This window comes from Nipponia nippon, unplaced genomic scaffold (genome assembly GCF_047370975.1).
Source record: "Nipponia nippon isolate SJK-2023a ecotype South Korea unplaced genomic scaffold, ASM4737097v1 scaffold_1, whole genome shotgun sequence".
Classification (NCBI taxonomy): domain Eukaryota; kingdom Metazoa; phylum Chordata; class Aves; order Pelecaniformes; family Threskiornithidae; genus Nipponia; species Nipponia nippon.
In genome coordinates this window covers 13,135,774-13,151,460 of record NW_028262290.1, presented here as the reverse complement: position 1 = coordinate 13,151,460, position 15,687 = coordinate 13,135,774, and the positions used below count along the sequence as shown (strand labels likewise).

The 15,687-nt window shown below is 47.1% G+C and overlaps 1 protein-coding gene across 1 annotated transcript; it reads right to left on the bottom strand.

Annotated features, from left to right (window-relative positions):
• Nucleotides 1–1,730: 1,730 nt before the first annotated feature.
• KLHL38 (kelch like family member 38) lies at nucleotides 1,731–9,278 on the bottom strand. The gene is made up of 4 exons (XM_009471094.2): nucleotides 9,113–9,278; nucleotides 7,091–8,563; nucleotides 5,542–5,647; nucleotides 1,731–3,548 (listed from the first exon to the last, which is right to left on the bottom strand). The coding sequence occupies exons 2-4, from the start codon at nucleotides 8,435–8,437 to the stop codon at nucleotides 3,262–3,264; spliced, it is 1,740 nt and encodes a 579-aa protein (XP_009469369.1). The 5' UTR covers nucleotides 8,438–8,563; nucleotides 9,113–9,278; the 3' UTR covers nucleotides 1,731–3,261.
• Between the last annotated feature and the right edge of the window lie 6,409 nt (nucleotides 9,279–15,687).

Here is a 15,687-nt window from a genome sequence, read left to right as displayed (position 1 = left end):
TGGACAAGTACCTGCCATAAGGGATTGGGTAACTCACTGTCCCATGGAGCAGCCTGCTTTCAGCCATGTGGTCCTATGGTTTCCATGATCTGTCTCAGGACACCCAGGAATGAGACCTTGGAGGTAATGAGCCTTCGCAGCATTCCCTGATTTGAAAAGAAGCAGCTGGTGCTCAGCCCTTCTAAAAGTTGACCCTGAGATCAACGACCCTTTCTTAAAATCCTCTTTTCCTTGGCTTCCATGGTTATTAAATAAAGAGCAACAAATTCTCACCCCTTCATGGGGCCGTCATCATATTTTTGAAGTACCTTGCTGCTCTCCCATGGGGGATTCCCATCTAAGCGAGTGCTCATATGCTCAAATATTAGGATGATGAGACCTCTGGAAAAGCATGTGGTGACTCAGAAAGTGTTCCAGGTAGCGGTGGCCTTGCAAATCCTGCTTGGGAAAGTCCCCTTCTGACACTGGAAAAAGGGGCACCTTGGTCAACCTTTGCTAGAGTACTTTCCCCCATAGCACCAGCAGGTACAACGACTGCAAAGCACTCAGGACAGTACTAGGTATTGCTCTGGGTGGGCCAGGTGGTGGCCAGCACCTGATTAGAAAGGCAACATCCCTTCTCCCCATAGCATCTGCCCCGGGGCTGCGTATCCCCTGCCCTGAAGCTGCGTGTGCTGCTGCCTCACTGCGACCAAGCGACTGTGCCGGCCCTCATCTGCCTTGGTAAGGCTCAACACTGTTCTCTGGTTTCAACCCTTTTTGCAAAGGGCCCCAAAAGCTTTGGTCAGAGTTTGCATCAAAGCCAATTGACCACAAGACAGAAGTCTATCAGAAACCAGACTTTGTATTTACTGCCCAGCAAACCCAAATTCCTTGAATTATGGGCACGAGGTGAGGAGTTTGTGAAGGGAAGGAGCACAGGGCTGCAGCCAGAGCAGAGCTGACCATAGCCCCTGGTGTCTCCAAGGACTTGGGGGTGACGTGAAGGCTCCCCGAGAGCCAGGGGAAGGATGCTGTGCTCAACGCTGCTGTGACTGTGCCTCTTCTTTTCACTCCCCGTTTCCTGCCCAGCTACAGCTGTGCAAGGTACTATTTGGTCCCTGCATGAATGCTGAGAAAATCACTGGTTATATGATACGGGAATTAAAAAAATCTGTTTGCTTCCAAGTGTAAACCAATGACTGTGGCAATGGTTTGCAAACATGGGGTTATGGCCCCAAGTCAGCTTTTTTCCCTCCATTCTGGGTACAGTCACGAGCCTGGCAGGAATCCGTGTCAGCTAAAATGCATGGCAGCAACTGGCGTCTCCTGGAGTTTTGGAGCTGAGTGGGGTCACAACAGGAAGGAGTTTGGGAAGGCGGCACTGCGGAGTTAGGAATAAACATCTCCCCAGGGCAGACTTTCCATAATTGGCCATGACAAGGCTTCTTTCTCCAGAGAGCTGGAGCTGGCCTGTGAAGAAGCAGAATGAATCACTGCTCCAGTCCAATTTGGCAAGTGCTGTGATTTAGCCCTGCTTTGCACGGGGAGGAGATGATGATATAGACTGAAAGACAGAGGAGAAATGTAGCCAAAGGCTTCCGAGCTGGGAGATGAGTTTGGGTTCCCACTCATTTTTTGCAGGTTTACTCAGATCCTTAGAAGGAAACCCTGGCAAAAACCACTGGTACAAAAACAATTTCCTTTATCAACAATGGAGAGGGAACAATGGGGACTCCTGAACACAAAGCTCATACAAACAATAATAACCATTTTATTTCACATTGTTAAAACACCAGTTGATGTGCAATTCTTCCTTCCAGCCCCCCCACTTTGTTAACTATTTCTGTTGCTCTTCTGCTCCCAGATATAGATTTATGGGAGGCGATCTTAGAGGTTGGAGTTGGTGTCCTGCAACATGGTGGTGACCACATGGCTGTGCAGCCTTCTGCAAAGAGGAGGGTTGAGCATGGTTTCCTCATGTCACCCTGTACCCTTGGAAAAGTCACACTTTCTTTCAAATATGAGGAAAAAGGGGTGTTGTTTCTGCCATCCTTTCTCTGGATGGTGGTCATCAAGAGCTACCTTTAAAGCTCTTGGCATCTCAGCAATCTCACCAAGCCTGGTGACCCGACAGCAGTTCACAGCCTGTTCAGTATCTGGTGATTAATCCCCTCCCTTTAAAAATATGCACTTAGTGGCAGAACCCCACAAAAATATTGGTGGAGCCAGAGGTGCTTTGCCAAGTGGCAGACTTAGACTTGCTCTTCTTGGAAAGCTGGTTTCCTGTCACTGGCTTTCTCTCATCGCTGTTTTCCAGTGGTTTGGAGAGAGGAGAAAGGGAAAAAAAAAAAATTGTTCCTCCCAAATACCTCTTCTCTTTTACATCCCCTTTCCTCCATGTGTCCTTTCTGCTATTCCAGATTTCAGCAATTCCATCAGCCAAAGGGCTTCCTAACTAACCCCACTGCTATCCCTGATGCGAAAGGAGAAGCAAGCTCCCTGCAAAGCAAGATCTCTCGAAAAAGAAGACGCAGACAATCTTCATTTCCATCCCACGTTCTCCTGCTTCTTCGGAGAGCAGGCAGATGGAACAAAAATCTTCCCTGCACTGTGAAAGAGTGGTAGCTCAGAAAAGTCAAATCTGCATCTTGTCACAATGTGAGAGTTCAGATCAAAGCATCAGCCTTTTGCTGATTTCTAATTTGATGTTAGGAACATTAAAATTGTATTTCTTACGAGATGACTGCCATAGCTAATGCAGGTAGCTGATGCTGGGCTGGCTACAAGACTAGAGCTTGGGGGTCCCTATTCTAAACACTCTCGCCACTTCAAAACTGAAAGCTTGGTCAGCACCAAGCAGCAAAGGGCTGCGGCATGCAGCTGAGCTTGCATGCTAACAAATGCAGGTTACCCAGATCTGACTTTCCCTGGAGATACCAGCATTCCTATTCACCTTTTATTTTAAAGTCTGTACAAGGCCAAATCCTGCACCAGGTTCTTACCCAGTATCTTTTTTGTCTTTTCTGATGAGAGTCTGGGTAAGGCCTCCAGGCTGGACTTAGCAGCACCACATGCAATATTGGTCAGGTGAATACAGCATGAGCACAAAGCTCATGACCCTTCTGGCAGAGCATTTGAGGAACGACTAATGCCACTGGTGCCTTCAAGGTCAGGAGTTTGTGGGATTCCCATGAGGATTCCCCACCTGCTCTCTGCAGAGCAAGGTGAGTCTTTTCTGGAAAGGAAAGCAAAAATGTCCTGGGAAGTACCAAAGGTCGTTTAGAGAAGGTTAGAACAGGGGACACACTGGAGTGTAAGACATCCATGGTCAAAGAGTTTGTGTGGCAGTTTTCCCTTTGGTGTCCATGTGTCAGTCTCTGGATCATAGCAGTCCAAGGAATCCAAGTCCTCGATGACATTGTCCGCGGTGAGACAACGTCCTCCTGTGACATACAGCTTGTTCTTGATGACAGTGGCCCCGTGATGCATTCGTCTGTCCTTCATGTCTGCACACTTAACAAACTTGTTGCCTTTTGTATCATAAGCAATTATTCTCCGGGTGTACCCTAAATGCAAAGCCAGAGGTGGAAGAGACAGATGGGAATTAGAGCTTATGGCCAGCAGAAGGAATGATAATGTATTTCCTGCTAGTCTTCAATAAAACCTATTATACTGGTACATAATTTGGCAGAATTAAGGCTTCTAAGCTGGGAAGTGATGATGTGTCACAAGAATGCCTGTCTGTCTATCTTCCCTTCCCGTTTGTCCTCATCCTGTCTCATAGCACCTTGGCAGCCAAGGCTCGACGAGCACCATAAAACCCATCAGATCAGGCAAGCAATCTGCCAAACGCAGTTGGAGCTTGCAGTTTTCTGCATGTGCCTTCAAATGTCCTGAAGTATTTCTTTTCACCCAACAGACTCCTAGAGTTTCACTTGGAAATACAGAAACCAAAGCACATGGGAAGGGAGCAACAATGCCTTGTTGGGTTGGAGTCATAGCTGTCTATTGAATGGAGCTGGATACTCAACAGCACAGTGCCACCGGTGCTCCCTCCACTTCCAAAGCCCTCAGTGCCGTGTCTGTGCTGGCCACGACGCCAGTGACCCAATGGACACCTCTTCCACTGAGGGGTGACGTAACTTCGCATCTGCTGAGAGGTACGGGCTGGTACCAGGGCCATTGCCCTGGAGCAATGGAGGTGTGGAAGCTTGGTACCCAGCAATACCTCGCCCATGTATCCCTGTAGATAATCAAGACTGCCCATGGCAAACAAACTGCTTTGGGCCATGTTTTGCAGGCCTTGAAGCCACTTTCCCTAAAAAAAAATCAAGGTCTGTCTTGCTTAGGACAACCCACTCCCCTTTGTTATGATGTGACAAGCCATACAAAGAGGACCTGAAATGTGGTGAAAGCTATTTTTAAAAGAAAATGTTATTTTTGTAAGTTTTACTGTTGTTGAAAAACAAAGAGTGTTTGGCCAATGTTTTGGCATGGAAGCTGGTAAATAAAACCTGACCATGATGAATCTCTCTACTTTCAAGCAAAATGAAAGGTGTTTAAAGTTAACATGACTTTCTGTGGCTTTTGTTAGATAAGTAAAAAATAAATTGAGAACTTAAGCTCAGCAGTAGCAGACTTGGGTCAATACAGGCCCTTCAGATTAATGCATTTGAAGATAAGAGAGTTGAAAATACTGTATTTTGGGCACTGTGGTCTGAGGTCAGGGTAATCTGTCACACAGGAGCTTGATGGTCTTGGACCTTTTGACTCAGATCTCCCCTGTTATCTCTGCAAAGGGTAGCAGTGGCCTCCCGCTGAGAGATGACACCATGTTTGAGTCTTGTGAGATTTGGGTTCAGTCCTCTGCTCTGCTAAAGCTTCCCTATGTCTCATTTTCTCTTAAATAATCTAACACATGCTTCCTTGTGCCAGCCTGTGGTCAGGGGAGCTGCGTTAAGGACAGCAGAGTGCCAAACTACCGATGACATGTGATCCATCAAAGTCCCATGGGCAGAGGCTGATCCTCAGGTTGAAAAAGACACTGAGAAGTTTCCTCTCTCTGAGAGTTTCACCTCCCTCTCAGGACATTTCACGATTATCCCCAGGAGGCAGCTACAGGACTGATTGACCCCTCATAGCCCTGCAGCCCACCCATCCCAACAAGTCATCCATGGCCTTGCGGTAACTGTGCTCTCCACCCTTCCAAGAAGAGCAGTCAAGGAGGGCCAGGCTGTGAGTCAGTAGGGGAGGAGCAGGACCCCCATGCCCTTGGCATCCTCCTTTCTTCTGCAGAGCAGTAACTTGCATTGGCTTTTCCCCAGTTTCCCCACACCCAGGTCCTGCTACTTGGAGTAAGAAGGTGCCTCGTGGAGAACTTGTCCCTACTTCCATGGCCATGAGACCCCATAAGAGATGTGTATGGAGGGTGGACACACTCCTCCTTTCCTTCCCAAGCTCCACGTGCTTTTTGAGGGAGCACTCCAAGCAGGACAGCTGCAAAATTCCTCAGGAGCTGGGCAGGGCAAGGTGGGAAGGAGGGTGAAACAAAGCCCTTACCACCTACGATGATAATCTGGTCTCCAATCACGACAGCTGGTGCACAGACATTCTTCACCACTCTGGTCTCCATCCGAAACCATGTATTCCTGGAGACATGGTAAACCTGACAAATAAATAAAGATACACATGCAGCTGTTTATCTTGCATTTTAACTGGCAATTGTAATTACAAAGGAACTTATGGTTTTTATTTTGTGCTAATGAATACAATCCTCTGGCTTGAACTGCTGGAAATGAGAGAATTTACCCACTTTTTTCCCTAATATGTCCCCTTGGAAAGCATTCTAGTTCTCCAGGCTTGTCTGCTCAGGAGATGCTAGCACATGCACTAAGGCAGAGTGTATCATCTCCCATAGGCAAGCTTCTTGGCTGTAAATCTTTGCATGGCCATTAAATCACTGTAACTCCTGGATAATGCTCTCCCAAAGTGCAAGCCATTTCCTTTCATTTTCCAGTTAGTGTATTCCTGCCTTAGCCTTAGCAATTTCCTGGGCAAACAAACCTGAACTTCACCTAGCTCTGCTGGCAGCCACCGTGTTTGCCCAGCTGCTCTATTTGTGCTGGTGGCTGGTATGGGCTCAGATTGGCAAAGGGACTTGTTGATGGGACTTAGAGTGGTATCTAAGTCATCAATTTATGTGAGAAAAAGAGCTGTTGCCAGATGATGATCATTCAGTCATCTGTATCTGGGCGACGCAAACTTTTATGTCACGTCATCCGCTTCTTAATACAGCAAATATCTCCAGGACATCTCCCCCCTAACTGATAAATACATTTCCTTCCCCCTGATAATCAAGTAGCGTTATCACCGTAAAGAGTTATTGCTCATGTGCTGGCTGCCATCTTAGCCTTTAATGATCTTTCTTAGTTAAAACACCTAAACCAGTGAAAAACACTCAGGGGGAAAGTAACACTGCAATGTTGCTAAAGCATCAAATCAGATAAGAAAGGATTTCATGTATTTTTTCCTCTTAATAGAGTGTAACCGCTGAAAGCAGGCAGAGAGCCAGCAACATGTGGCAGGAGCCACATTTTTAACACAACTGTTTATATGAAATAACTGTCAGTTTAAGTCCTGGCCTTTTGATGACTGAGAATCTAATCACTCTAATGATCGTGCATCTTTGCTTTTGGTGCGTGCATGCAGGTGCATGGCTGAGACCCCAGCTCGGCTGCCAAGTGGAAAGCACTGATTTGAGTGAGATTGGCTACAGGCATGAAGCCAGGCAGGGGGGTCAGCCGCTGCCTGCCATAGCATCACCTGCAGCAGCCCTGGCCCCAGTGCCCACCAGCGGCAGAGCTGATTGACACCCAGAGAAGCACCTTGGGGCTTGTGCCTGAAAAACACTCAGAGGGGAAAATGAAAGAGTTGCAACGCTCCTTGCAGACAAGAATTCCCTGAAGCCATGTGTCAAGTCATCCTGCCTCTTGCTGGAACTCACAATAAAGTTTTTTTGGGGGTTTGATTTCCTCAGGAGGGTGATGAGCTGCTGAATACGTGAGATGAAACTGCCTACAACTGTCCTACAAGCAGGACCAATCATTACCTGGATCAGCCGGACAGGGTTTTGCATAATGTCTTCTCCCCCAAAGAGGTAGACCCTCTGATCTTTGGCAGCAACAGCAGGGTGAAGGACAGCAACAGGCATGTTTGCCATGTTCTCACAGGTGTTGTAGACGCTATCGTATCTTTCCACAGAATTCAGGATTTCCTGGTTTTTGCCAATTCCACCGAATGATAAAATATAATTTTTATATGCCAAGCTTCTGTGGGAGTAACGTGGAACTAACATGTGCTCAACCAACCTCCACTGATTGAGTTTGAGGGAGTAAATGTAAATATTATCACTGACCGGGCTTTTCTTGTTGCTTACAGGCATCCCTCCAAGCACACAAATATTGCTGTGTAAGCTCACTGCAGAGGCTTTGTACAGGCGCATGGGAAGTTTGGCCAGGCTTAGCCATTGGCTCGTCTTGTCATCATAGAGCAGGACATCCCTCGTTGTCTGCTGGCTGTCCTTCCTGCCACCAATGATGATGAGGAATTCTTGGTTAGAGTACCTGCGAGGAACATGCAGCATGGGCTTGATGTCAGGCGCGTTGGTGCTGTACAAGGAAAACATATGTCTCCGCACTGACTCAAGGATGCTCCTGCAAGTAGGTGAGGACTGAACAAGGGAGTCATTGGCGATGAAGTGGAAGAGGAAAGTTGGATGGACGTACTGAAGCCGGACCTTCTTGAACAGCTCTTGGATGTAGCCTTGTCTTGCCTGGAGGTCATGCCGGATCCAGACCATCAGTGTCTCAAAGACCTGCTCCTCCTCCCCGCAGAGCTCATCGTCCCCAAGGTAATCAATGAGCTCCAAGGGACAAAGGTCCTTCAGGTCCTCAGAAGAGGCCACCTCAGGAAAGCATTTCAAAGCCATAGCCTTGGCTTTCTTATTCAGGGTTTGGCAGTTCAAGACTTTTGCCAGTCTGATCATGCTCAGACAGTTGTCAGGAGTCAGCTTGTCTTGGAGGTAGGCAGAGCAGGCCTCAAACAGCTTAGCGTACTGCAGCATGGAGGCCGTCTCCAACAGGCACAGGACATTCTCAGCAGATATAAGAATCTCCCCTGTGTAAACGTAAAGGATAATCTGATCCAAAATCTCAGCGTTGATGCCCTTCAGGATGACTTTAGCCTGGCGACTCTCTCTGAAGTCGTTACAGAACATTGCCTTGAAGTATGGACTGCTGGAAGCCAGCACGTTTCGGTGGCAGGGGATTTCGAAGCCCCCGGAGCAGAGGGTAACATCAGTCAGCATCCCACTCTGCCGCAGAGCATTCAGCTCTCTCAGCAGTTCGGAGGAGAAGTCCTGGTCTTTGAAGAGAAACCTCTCAGTGGATCCCTCCATAGCAAAATAGGAGAGAGATGAATTCTGGACTTGGTAAAAAAAACCAAATTCTTAGCAGCTTTTATTGAAATATCCAGCTCCAAGGGAACAAATCGGGACTTTGATGTTGCTCTAAATATCCATTCACTGTTACGCATAAAAATGGAACATGGGTTAAGCACAGTGGGAAAATAATAAAGAAGCTAAGAGGTCGCTAAGACCCTTTAAATTTTTCATAAAGTTATCAGATAGGTTGCAGCTCTGAGGTCAGCACTGCCTGTATCCCTGGCAAGAAGCAAAAGCACTGAAGTTATCTCACTGATTTGGGATGAAAGCTGGATGGCTGAAGCAATTGGTTTATTTGTTTTAATCACGTTGAATAAATGCGCTTAGACATTTATTCACTATTTTAAAGTATTAGCAGTTTAGTAGCTTGCGCTTCTTTCCCCTAGAGTTAGTCACTCCCAAAGAATGTAAATCTGGCAGAGCTGAACTCTGCAGCAGGGCAAACGAAACCCTAGAGACTGAGAATCTGCATTAAAACGGTTATTTATTAACTCTGCTTAGCTGTGGATTTTTTATGTTAATCAGACACACAGTGGCTAAATTAAGTGCCAGGCAGAACAATATGATGAGTATCTATTGTCATGGCTAACTGCTCAACCTGCAGTGAAATGGTAGGGTAGAAACATTTACCTTCTGTTGTCCTTCACTGCATGCACTTACTCTCTGTCGTTTATTCTCTGCTGAGATTTTCCATAGCTAGAGCCTGGATAAAAACCTATAAACCCACAGGACGTTTCTTTCAGTAGGTAAGTGATTCATAGAGGGTGATTTCTGGACGTGTTTATTCTGTAGTCACTTTTGCCGCTTTCGGGAGCTGTGCGCAGGAGCGGCGAGGTGGTGGGGCATTGTATACATTCCAGCGCTAAGAATAGGCGCACACGGGCTTCTCGCTGTTATCACATGTGACGCCGCCTTTGCCTTTTGCAATGACCTGGCCAGTACTGAGCATGCCCGAGTGGTGTTTTTCTGGCAAATGTTTACATATAATAAATAGACACGGAGAGGAAAGTTCACTTATAAAAGTCCTGGCTGTCCGTTTGGAAACAGCGGCAGGACCCTGTCCTAAAGTGCCTGGGAACTCTAGAAGCCTGTAAACAGTCTGCAACGCCTCACGCTAGGTAATGCACTGTCATCGTAGTTTCATGGAGAAAGAGGGAGAGAGAAGGGCTTCCAGGAACCCCGGTGGGATGGACCGTGTCTCCACCTTATGGAGACATCTGGGGAGCGTCAGCCCGTTGCAGTCTGGTGGGAGATGCTGATGCACTAGGACCCCTGTGCCCAGGGCTGCCCTGAGGTGGGCAGGGAAAGCCCAGCTACCTCTGCCAAGCAGAGAGTGAAGTTCACTCTTGGAGCAGTTTATCTTTATGATGCTGCTTGATATTTCATACAGAAAATATCAGGTTATGGGCTTTTGTGTAAGGACCTCAGCTCTCTGAAACCCGTAGCAAAGAACTTCTCAAGCAGGTGGCTTGAGGAAGCTCAGTGTTAGGGGTGGGAGGGCTGGAGCAGGTCGCTGAAGTGAGTGCAGCAAGCTGGAAACCCGGGTCCCAGGGTGGCAGGTCCCAGGGTGGCACTTAGCTCCCCAGGGCAGACACCTCAATGGGATCCCTAACTGCAGATGCCTGCACATGAACGAGGCGTCCAAGCTCCTTTTACAGCCAGTGAAGTCTAGTCAATACAACTGGCTCTGCCGAGTTATTCAGGTCACCAGTAAGTACCACCTATATTTGGGCAGGTGAACAGTCCTCTAGGCACTGCTAGGTCTCCACATGTGCTCAGCTGCCTCAATCACATGTAGGTGGCCATATTTAACACTCCCATGTAGGTATCTGCAATGATGAGCCTAAATCCATCCCCAGGGCTGGGATCAGTCGAGCACCTCGTGCCAGCAGAGGATCCTCCACAACCCCAGCTGGCCCCCGGCCGGGGTCTCCAGCAGGTCCAATGTGATGTGTCCCAGCTCTGTGCCAATTTCCTGGGTGTTTCAAGAAAAATGGCATTGGCTGCCCATGCCAGGGTAACTGGATTGGGCCCCTCATCTGTGCTGAAATTCCTCTCTTTGTTCTGAGATGGGATTGAATCCAAAATGTTGTTTCTAAGCATCGCTAACACAGGGAAACACAAGGTTAAAGCGAAACTCCTTCTCATATTTTCAAAGCCAAAGCTCATGGGTGACTCATGTCTGCGTCTAGTCACAGCGAGGCAGATGAGCGAAAATCGTTGGGAGCCACAGTGCTCTTATGTCAACTCCCATGCCGCGCTGGTGTTTGCAGTCTCCATATGTTCCTGCCCCTGCATCCACGGCCCAGCAGACTGCTGGGATGGGGGCAGCCTGTTCCTCTAAAAACAGCAGCTTTGCATCACGGGTCGTGCCATACGTGGCCTTTCCCAGAGACTTTTCAATGCAGCGTAACAACATGGTGAAATGCCTGAAGGAGAGACAAAACCCTGAAGGCCCAGACCCGTGTTAAAGACAGGGTGGAGTCGGGCTGGCATAGCTTTTTGGAGGCTTTGGCATCTTCCCTTCCTGCACAATCTGTGCGTGTGCGTGCACACCCGTGTGTGAACAGCCAGGCGAGGTGAGGGAGGGAAAGGACAGGAGCCACTGGACTGGGCTCCTGCAGATGAGTCACTTTGAGGGTAAACATGGCGATGTGCAGGCTTTTCCCTCTCCTCGAGTAAAGAGACAACCCAGAGGATGATGTTGGGGTGCTGGGGAAAACGTGCCCTCCCCTCCCTACTCCCCGCCGCCACTGCCTCACCAGCTGGCCATGATCTTGCTATAAATATTTAGAGTGGCATTAAAAACCCAAAGGAGAATTTCTCTCTCCTCGTCCAGAGAACATTAGCTACCCAAACAAAACACCCTCTCACTTTCTTTCTTGCTCTGTATGTATATGCACTCCTTGCGGTCCGTTTTGATGATTTAGCTTTATATCTCTGTTCTGGCTCTAACTCTTTGCTGCCTGTTTAGTTCTGCCTCTTCCTGGCAGTGGCTGTGGATTATTTTTTTAACCCTTAAAGAAACAAATGATGCTATCTGACTTCACTAATGACACTGTTTTATGGGGTCAGGGAAGGGTACATGGGATGTTCTTCTGCATTAGATACTGATAAATGTGGCATTTATTTAGAAGATCCCAGGCTCGGGGGCTTTGCATGGTTATGCAAACTCCTGCTAACCCAGAGTACAGCGTGTGCTGTTTAAATAGCTTATTGCTCTCCGGGGGGGGTTGCTGCTCCCTGCTGAGACCCCACACAGGTCCCTGCCAATTTGGGGCCAAGGTTCCCAAGCAATGAAGCTCCTGCTGCCTGCTTTACAACTCTCTCTTCTTTCTTTCCCAGAGATTATGGTTTCAGACACATCTCCAATCAAGTGGGCACATCAGCACTGCTTAGTTAGGATTTCCTTTATAAATAAACTAGAAATCATTTTTCATGGCATATCCTAGAATAGTGTGTCCTATATGGCCCCTACTGCTGCAGCATGACCCCTGGTGAGAGGGAAGAGATGTTTCTTCTGTGGGACAGTGTAACTTGTCTGAGAAAGTCTGTTTCTGAATGAGTTCCTGAGGCAGGTTTCCTAGGTTGGCATGCTATCGACAGAACCAGGTCTGAGCGGTCTTTTTTGGGAGGACAGGATACTGCATTAACCACGGGAGTGGGATGTTGCACGGACAACGGGCTGGTCTGAACACCACGTGCAAACGGGAAAGTGGGCTTGTTCGCAGGTTATGTGACCCAGCAGCACCGCGGGACAAGATGCTGCAGGTCCCCCATAGCCCTTGAAGGAGGCTGGAGCCATTGGGGGCTGTTATAAACAATGACCCGCTGCAACCACTGCTGAATGAACTCCATCAATGGCCAGTTTCTAGAAAATGGAAATGTCTACCAAAGAATGACCACTTTGCTGCAATGCTGTATACCCACCCTGCTCCTTCTGCTCTCTCTCCTTAAGTGTTTGGGATTGCTCAGCTTTGGAATTAGGACAGTCGAACCTTTGATCTGACCCAAAGCAGCTCTTCTTATGTTTTAATGTAATGGGATGATGAAATGTCTATTATCATGCACTAAGCAACAGAGCGGAAAAAAGCTGTAATCTAATCGGCCAGCAGACAGGTGCACAGAGAAGACTGGTGATGTCAGACAACTTCTAAAACTCATACACTGATCCTATTACAATTCAGGTGAAAATGAACAAATATGGATAAGGAAAAAGGACTGTTGAAGGCAGAAACTTCACTGAGCTTATTCAGTGTTACATGCTCTGCCTGGATGACTACCAGCCCCCACAGTTATTAAGAGAGAGATCATCCCTTTCCCCAAATTTGCAGTCTAAATAGACAGGGGGCAAGAAAAAATATTCCTTATTATGGTCTTTATAAAACCGGGAGAGGGAACAAAACCCAGGATTAACATTCCTTGTTGTAAAAAGAGACAATTACAGGGATTGTAATTAATCAGATGCCATGAGTTGGAGAAGATGGGAAGATGCCCCAGGCAGCAGTTGTGGCTGGCTGGGGTGACAGTCTTCAGCCCAGGCTGGGAGAGCAGCCAGCACTGCCTGGGATGCTGCGTGCCCTGGCAGTGTGGACCTTGGTCGCTGGGCACTGACCAGGGCAAGATGGGCACCTGACACCATTTTGCTTATTATAAGCTGGAGGGGAGAGAAATACAGGAGCAGAAAGGAAAACTAATGTGTTGGGGAATTATTAGATTTATGTATCGCATATTTACACATGCATGTAAACGTATTTAATGAATATGTGCATTAAAACAGCAAAGATATGTCTGTGCTAGCAAATTACTATCAAGAAATAGCATGGATAGGGACCTTCCTACTCCACACGTATGTCTGTATCTCACCCAGCTCATAACACTACCAGGAGACCTAACTCCACATGTGATGTCTGGGTCAGACCTGTGAAGGAAATCTTTCCCCACACCCAGCACCTGGTTTTGGACTCATCCTGATACTCCCCACTGAAGCAGCCTCCCTGAGTCCTGTCCATGCTCAGCCGGAGCCCAGTGTGGATTTACTATTTGCTTCACCGGACTGGGAAAAAGCCCTTTGACCCTGTCCTCTAGCTTCCTGGTTGACATCTCAGGTTCACTGAAGACAATGAAACTCCCCAAGCTAGCAAGTAGCAGAGAAGACATTGAAACGTAAACAGAATCCAGTGTGAATATGGGGAATTAATGGACAATCGTACGTGACAATAAGATGAAATCCTTCGTGTTACTTCAGGCAACAGAAATACAATGACTATTCCACACAGCACTGCCAGGTGTGGTCTCCTGCTCACAAGCTACCTAATTCTCCTAGAGTCATGAGAAGATTGGGCTGGGGAGCCCCTGGGAGCTCACCTAGTGCAACCTCCTGTTCACAGCAGGGCTAACTTCAGAGTTAGATCAGGTTGCTCAGGGACTTGTCCAGTTGAATTTTCGAAATCTTGAAAGATGAAGATTTCACAACCTATCAGGACAACCTGCTCCAGTCCTGAACCACTCTCCTGGTGAAGATTTTTTCCTGTATGTCCAATAGGAATTTCCTTTGTTGCAACTTGTGAATGCTGCCTCTTGCCCACAAAGAAGTCTGCTAACTTCCTCCTGCTGCTACTAGTTGCCAACTGTCTGGTCTTCTTCCTATCCTTTAAGTCCAGGTACCCTTATGATCCTTCTCTCTCATTCCTCTGTAACTGTTGCATTACTCATTTTCTGTTTAGTTCCTCAGAAAACATGATTTCCCTGAGTGCCCTATCACCACAGCTGTTGTTGACATTGGTATGATACTTAATTTTGAACTAAGGCTTAGTTTAAGACTTGATCGAAGCTGGGTTTGGTTCCAATTTTGTAGGCGAGGTAACAGACTACATCTGTAGACCCTGGTCTTCAAATCTGAACTTGAATTTTGAAGCCCTGACCTAAACTTTTGTTATAGAGCCATAGGGACAAGTTTTACTCTTACAGCATTGGAGACACAGAGCAACTTCACAAGTGTCACTGCCATCACTGTATGTATTGTGTACAGATAGAGAGATATAGCATGTAATTCAATAATGACTTTGGCCCAGTATGTGTGGGTGTGAAGATGTGTGGGCTCCTGGCTTGGTTTCAGGCCAATCTCTAATTAAAGAGTGAAAGATTAAGATGAAAGCAATTGTACTCTTCCTTCTTTAGTCAGAATGACCTACTAGCATTAATTAAAACAGTCTTCAGGCAAAAATAAATTTGGCTGCCAAAGTTATGCGCTTCACATTAAATAAGGACATAGCTGGGTTTAAAGTGTGCTGAGCTTCTAGAGGTTTCACAGAAACCACTCATATAGCTTTGGGCACTGTTGTTGGAATATTTTAAAACAAATACTTTGCCTAAACCAGCTCCTTCATGTGCATTTCAGACACCCTCTGGCTTTTTCTTCAAACGACATCATTTAAGAATGGGTACCTGCCAGCTTATCTTGGACTGAACATACAGTGTGACCTCTGGAGGATAAAATATCACCAGGAACACTGGACACCTAAGTAGATTATTCATCTATCCTTTCTATATTCTCTGGTTACAAGAGCCCCATGGCAACAGCAACAAGAAGATACGCAGATCCTGCACTGCTCTGCTTTTTCTGGGCCTGAACATTAAAATGCCTTTGATAAAGGCAAATCTGGAATCAGATGGTTCATTTCAGGTTCAGGATCTGCCCCTCGTATTTTCAGGTTGCTAGAAGTGTTGCCAAAGGAGGATCAGGCCTCTAAAACTCCAGAACATCCTGTTACACCTGTGTGACACACAGTTCATCGGTCTTAAAAGCCCTCCCTCTTTCCCATCTCCCATTTATTTTGCCCCATCTTTACAGACTATAACTAGACGGCCAGGTACTACTGCTGTGACACTGATACAAGCAGGGAGAAACAGGTCCAGTGCTTCAGAAATACTGTTTTCAATGGGAATTTTACACTATCAGCTGTCATACCTTGGAGTATCTGGGTCTGAAAGACCCTTCCCCTTGCAGAGCAGTACACTCAAAAGGGGGAAGAGGCCAGACACAGAGAAACACTCACAAGCCCATCTCCTTGATCCAGACTCTTCTCTTTCTCTTATTTGTCAGGCCCTGTCATGTTATTTTTCATCTACATCTTCTCTCATACGATTATAGGATTTTAGGGTAATTCAGGGAGGAATGGACCTCTGGTGGTCTCTAGTTCGAC